This window comes from Cynara cardunculus (assembly GCF_001531365.2).
Source record: "Cynara cardunculus var. scolymus isolate 2C chromosome LG 1, CcrdV1, whole genome shotgun sequence".
Lineage (NCBI taxonomy): Eukaryota > Viridiplantae > Streptophyta > Magnoliopsida > Asterales > Asteraceae > Cynara > Cynara cardunculus.
Window position 1 is genome coordinate 466169 of NC_037528.1, and position 6000 is coordinate 472168.

At 34.7% G+C, this 6000-nt stretch overlaps 2 protein-coding genes across 2 annotated transcripts; both read right to left on the reverse strand.

Annotated features, from left to right (window-relative positions):
• Positions 1-2623: 2623 nt before the first annotated feature.
• LOC112516172 (late embryogenesis abundant protein At1g64065-like) lies at positions 2624-3205 on the reverse strand. Its single transcript, XM_025123195.1, has one exon. The coding sequence runs from the start codon at positions 3203-3205 to the stop codon at positions 2624-2626; it is 582 nt and encodes a 193-aa protein (XP_024978963.1).
• Positions 3206-4261: 1056 nt separating this feature from the next.
• On the reverse strand, positions 4262-5791 carry LOC112523868 (UDP-glycosyltransferase 88B1-like). The gene has a single exon (XM_025133543.1). It carries the CDS (start codon positions 5722-5724, stop codon positions 4303-4305), a length of 1422 nt encoding a protein of 473 aa, XP_024989311.1. The 5' UTR covers positions 5725-5791; the 3' UTR covers positions 4262-4302.
• Between the last annotated feature and the right edge of the window lie 209 nt (positions 5792-6000).

A 6000-nucleotide genomic window follows, 5' to 3' on the forward strand; every position in this document is an offset into this window, starting at 1 on the left:
TGAATGATATCATCAGAGGTTACGAATTCAAGTATATAATGGTGGAGACGACAAGACTAAATAATCTTAGCGTTTAACTTTGTTGACTTTTTTAGATTCTAGATGTTTTGACTTTTCTTCGGCTGCTACATTTTTTTAAACAGCAATTCCAAGACGTAATCGTCAGGTTTATAATTCTAGAATATAAGTATTAATATTATTTAAACTGCCCCAATATAATAAAAATATATATAAACATGTTTTATAAATTGGACAAATTTACAATAAATCACGGTTTTAAAACATATTAAATAGAGAAGGTATTCCGTCAGATAACCCGATCCATCAGTTTTGATGGGTATGAGGATTCCCTACTAAACCGGGATCGGGAACGGGGATGGAGGTAGGTTTTGCACTCCTTGTTTTGTCATGTCATGTACCTGTTATATATACTAATTAATAAATTAAATATATAATATTTATTTCAACTGAATTGGTAATTTATTATTTCTTGTTTTCTAACTAGGTTTAGAATCTAAAATTATTATTTTATTATTTTTGTATGTAATATCTTGGATGTGAAGTCAAAATACAATTACTCGATATGAGTTTAGATATTAGTTAATACATGTGACGATATAATTGAATTTATTCTGGTTTTAACATGGTAATTGTCATATGATGTTGTGATTTTCTTTTTTGAATTAAATTAATTTTTTTTTGATTTTAGGTTTATTAGAAATTATGAAATTTAAACATGTATGGTGTCTCATATATTCGATTGAAAATAATTTATATAAGCGGAAAAAAAAATCGTCGTTTATGTAAGCTAGAAAAAAAAATTCTCATTTTCCCGTTGGAGATGGAGATGTGATCATATTCCCTGGCGAGGATGGGGACAAGGATGGGATTGAGGTCCCCGCCCCATGCCTAGGGATCGTACATCCAGTTCTTTATATGACAAGTTTGTTTTCTTTCCTCAACCAATGTGGGATCTCACAATCGATCCTCCTCAAGGAGCCCAACGTCATTATTGGCACACTAGTCCGGTTCCCAGCTCTTACACCACTTGTGACGTCCCTGGCCAACTATATATGATATTGTTTGTTTTATCCATAATTTTACTGACGGTTTTATAATATGTCTAATAAATGATGTATCTAGTTCGTTACGGGTGCATTTGGTATCCAGACAAAACTGTTGTTAAACATTTGGTAAGATAAAATTGGATATGACGGAACACATAAAAATAACCAGTTTATTCATAATGAGTTATGCATGTGTTTTATATATCTTGATTAGTTTATATATTATTAAAATACAATAAAATAAATATTTTTTATAACAAAATATAACATCGTATAGTTTTCATCAAAACAATTAAAATGATACCAAAATAAAAGGTCTATCTAGTTTCCGATCTTTATCTTACACCTTTATTATATTATTTTTTAATTACTAATGTTTAATATATTACATAAATTAATCAAAATGTAGAAATCTTATAATATACTAGTAACGTGAAAGTTTAAAGAAAAGAAAATAAAATATAAATATAAATAATGAATAAAATATAAAGAGAAAAACGTATTTGATATTTTAGAAAATAATTAAGTTTTATTTTGAGATATATTGGTAAAATATAAGTTTGTTCCGAATTGTTCGATAAAGTAAGAATGAAACATTTCTTTTTCCACTCTGTTCCACACAAAAGTCCTGTCAAACATGGAATTATTCGTTCTATTATATCATGCCCAATATACCAAATGCGACCTACAAGTAAACAAAATAGAAGGATCTACATAAACCAAATCTATACTATATTACCAAACATTTGACAAAAACCCTTAAAAACAGTTTTTTTATGCATGAATTATTGTTTGTTGATGCATATTACTTAAAATTCAAGATTACAAGTAATTTAACGTAAGTACAACTTATTAAAGTTTCATTTTTAAATCCGTGTAACTTACTGTGGATAAAAATAATCAAATACAGGATAAACATCAATTTTAAATATAAAAAATCTAAAATATAATTAAGATAATCATTCAGTTTTAACAGAATGTTTAATTATCATCATTATAAAAAGATTATATTGTTAAACAAAAAATAAATTACTTTGTTATTAAATCTAAATTAAATTATAACAAAAAAATTTGAATTAAAGAAGTTACAAAAAAAAATGAGATATATTAAATAATTAATTTGATAATAATATCAATTTATTTTTTTCAAATTTATATTTCATTCAACGATAAAAACATTATCGTTTTATCAAAACCACGTAAAATCGTATTATATCGATAGAGACAAAAACATTTTTTGTATTTGAATATTCATTTGAATTTTTTTTATAGGGCTCTAGGGGATGCCTAATGATTGTTCAGGAGGAATGTACCTGTGACCACGTTTGAGAGGGAAACAGCTCGGATCACCAGCTAAGGCCCCTAAATGACCGCTCAGTGTAGCTACGCCACCCACGGAATTTAAAGAACCTAAAGGAGCATGAGTCAAATAAAAAGTAAATATTAAATTTGAGATTTATCTCGCTGCATTGCGCAAACACCCTTCTAGCAATATATAAAAAAATGTCAGATAAATTACAGATAGGTTTTCTTAAAAATTAACGAGAGATGTAAAATTAGTTGCAATGCAAATTATGGATAGACGGAGTTTGTGTATCAACATCCATGGTGCAATTCATCGGCGCTACTTTTCGCCTCCTAACGATCTTCAATATATGTATCTTTCCGGTAACCAGTGCACTTGCTGTCAACGGGATCGTCCTCGAACCACCATTATCCGAGACTATGCCCATCAAGTGCTTCGAACTCACCACCACCGTGATGTTAATCTTCTTAACCGATCGAGCCTTTGCCCACCCGTTTTCTAAACCGGCTTCTCCAATATGTGTTCCTCTATAGGCTAAAACGACGGTGCTGTTCTGGTACTTATAGTGACCGAAGTTTGAGTTCTTGATGGTTACTTGTGTGTGAAGTAACGTGGTGAAGGAAGGCGAAGATGTCGAGGATCCATTGCCGGTTCTAAAGTTTTCGAACTCGGTGGAATGAAGATAGAGCTTTATGCTTCGAACTCGAAGGAGTACATAAAGGAATACAAGTACTAAGAATATTTGAAATATAACTCCGCCGATGATATAAGATGCCCATTTCGCCCTCCTCCTCCTTTTGAAGTCATCGTGCGTTTGCGTTGCGGAATTCATCGGTCATACAAACATCATGTATCAAAATGTGTGTTGTTTTTTTTGGTTCCGGTTGCTAAATTTGGAAACTAAATGTGTGAAAGTTTAAGGGAATAATTGATGGACAAGGCATGAACCAAAGTGGTTAGTAAGCAATAATTGATTCTGGGAATGTGATCAGGGCAAGTCAAGTACAACATCTATAACACAGGTTCTTGTTATGGTTTGGTCTGTGAGAATTTTAATAAAAACTCTGTAGTGTTCATAAAGACGGTTGCACATTCTATAATAAAACGGTTGTATTTTTTACGAACCTAATTTTTTTTAACTTACCACGGAGGAACAATATGATGACACGTGCCACCTAACCACTCCTCTAGGTCCCTCTATGCTTGCAATTGTTCTATCACAAGTTCTATAATTTAGAATCGTTTTAATTTCATGTGGTACCGATCAAAATTAAATGAAAGTGAATAATTGTACGTGAAAGAGATGGGTGGTTGACAAAAGTGCAAGCCCTTCGATAATAATTATTATCCTATATAATTGAATTTTAACAACCAATAAGATGTTAATATTTTATTAGTACGTGAAACATTTAAGACAGGTGATTTTTCTATTCAGAAAATTGACTTAAATTATCATTTCTCATATTTAAATTGATCTCTTAACAAATTTTTTTTCTGGGTTTATTCAATTGTCATTACTTCTGCAATATCAAGGTTCGCAATATTAGCTAAAAGATAAAAAAAAAAAGATTCAAAGCTCAACACAAATCTGTAATCGCAACGGTCAGTTCTGCAATTATGACGGTGAACTAGTTGAATTTCATTTTTTTTTTGTATTTTAGCTAATATTACGTACCTGGATATTATAGAAATAGTGAGATTTGAATAAACTAGAAAAAATAATAATTTAGAAGACCAATTTAATTATGAAAAATGGTCATTTAATTCAATCATTTTCTTTCTTTCATTTTTGCTACTAAGAGTTGAAGATGTAACCTTTTAAAATGTCCTTTCCAGGGGAAAATTAATAAATTATTATTATTATTATTTTTATTTTAGAAAGAAAACAATGAAAATTGAACACGACAAATGTAGAATTTGCAAACCGATCTAGATTTGCAGGTCTATCCATGGCTGGGTTAATTTAGAGAACTCAACTCGGGAGGAGCCACCGTCCGCCACCGCAGCTTTTGCCCTTCCACTCATCTCTAAAATCCGTTCTCTCACCACTCTCCCTTCCTCACCCTCCATTAACTCCCTCACCTTCTCCTCCACTGCCTCCGCCGTCACAAACCCATCCGGCGACATTCTCACCGCCACCGCCACCTTTATTTCTTGAACCAGATACGCCCTATTCAACTTTTGCTCAGCATACAATGGCCACGCCACCATTGGCACCCCAGCAACCACCGCTTCAAGTGACGAGTTCCACCCACAATGACTCACAAACCCACCCACCGAGTCATGACCAAGAATCGCGGGCTGCGGTGCCCAGTTCTTCACCACCATCCCTTTATCAACAGTCCTGGCTAAGAACCCTTCAGGAAGAAAATCATCAAGATCGACCTCTTTAGAACCCGAGCTCGACCCCTTTTCGCCATCTGGTGGCGGATTCCGAACCACCCACAAAAATCTTTGCCCACTTTTCTCTAACCCAATAGCTATTTCCTTCAACTGTTCTTTCTTGAACACACCCATACTCCCAAAGCATAAGAACACTACACTTTTACTTGGTTGTGAATCCAACCATTTTAAGCATTCATTTTTGCTAGGATCCACTTGATCGCCACACGCGATCAAAGGTCCGAGTAGATATATAGGTGGAGTTGGACCTTCCGGGATGGATTTACCATCCTGGAGCGTCTCAACAGCTCTTTCTTCTAACCCCACGAAGCTGTTTACGATGATGCCGGAAGATTTCGCCATGTTACTGGCAGTTTTCATGAAGTTCTTATACGAGTTGCTTTCTCTTTCAAACAAAAGAGAAGGCATATCAGAAGAATGGATTGGAGGAACTCCAGGAATATTGAAGTAAATTTTCAGATCTTTAATGTTGCCGGAAGTTGTGTTATGGATGGTAGGGAGATGTAAGAAGACACAGAGGCCGGAAGCGCCACCGGTATAGAAGTAATAAGTTGGCAAATTGAGGGTTTTAGATACTTGAAAAGCAGCGTTTGTAAAGAAATCAAGAATTACACCTTTGATGGTTGATTTCTCGGAGATGGTTACGAGGATGTCGTGGACGATCGGGTTGTAAAGCTCCGGGATCCCGAAGGCAAGGTTTTGGAATTCAAAGGAGAAATCCGGTGGGTAAGTGATAGTGGGGAGGTGGTGGAAGGTGATGGAAGGGGTGGTGATGGAGACGGTTTTGATGTATTTGTTGGTGGAGCCGGTTTCAAAAGGTGCCGGAGTTATAAGGATGACAACAGAGAGTGTAGGATGGTGGGTGTGAATGAGTTTCGCAAGCTCCACCATGGGAACCAGATGCCCGATCCCCGGAGAAGGATACAAAACAACCGTTCTTGATTCCATTTCTGTATATTGAGTGCTTATTCGATGAATTAAATAGTTGGGAATGAAGATAAGGATGTCATGAAAAGCCTCTGAAAGTTGTATGTGGACAAGTAACATTGGAGGAGTTGAAGGTCCACTTTTGAAAGAAACTAATCCTAAACCACAAACCATACCAAACCAGTAGATCCCACCAGAGATGAGTGGGGGCCCTGGGGTTAAAGATGATAGTAAAAATATTTACCTCAAGGAGTAGAGCCGTTGTTTATGTATTTTACCTGAAAGAGTAGAGTAGAG

Excerpts from the sequence above, each read along its gene's own strand:
- LOC112523868 (XM_025133543.1), bottom strand. The coding sequence starts at position 5,724 with ATGGAATCAAGAACGGTTGTTTTGTATCCTTCTCCGGGGATCGGGCAT.
- LOC112516172 (XM_025123195.1), bottom strand. The coding sequence starts at position 3,205 with ATGAATTCCGCAACGCAAACGCACGATGACTTCAAAAGGAGGAGGAGG.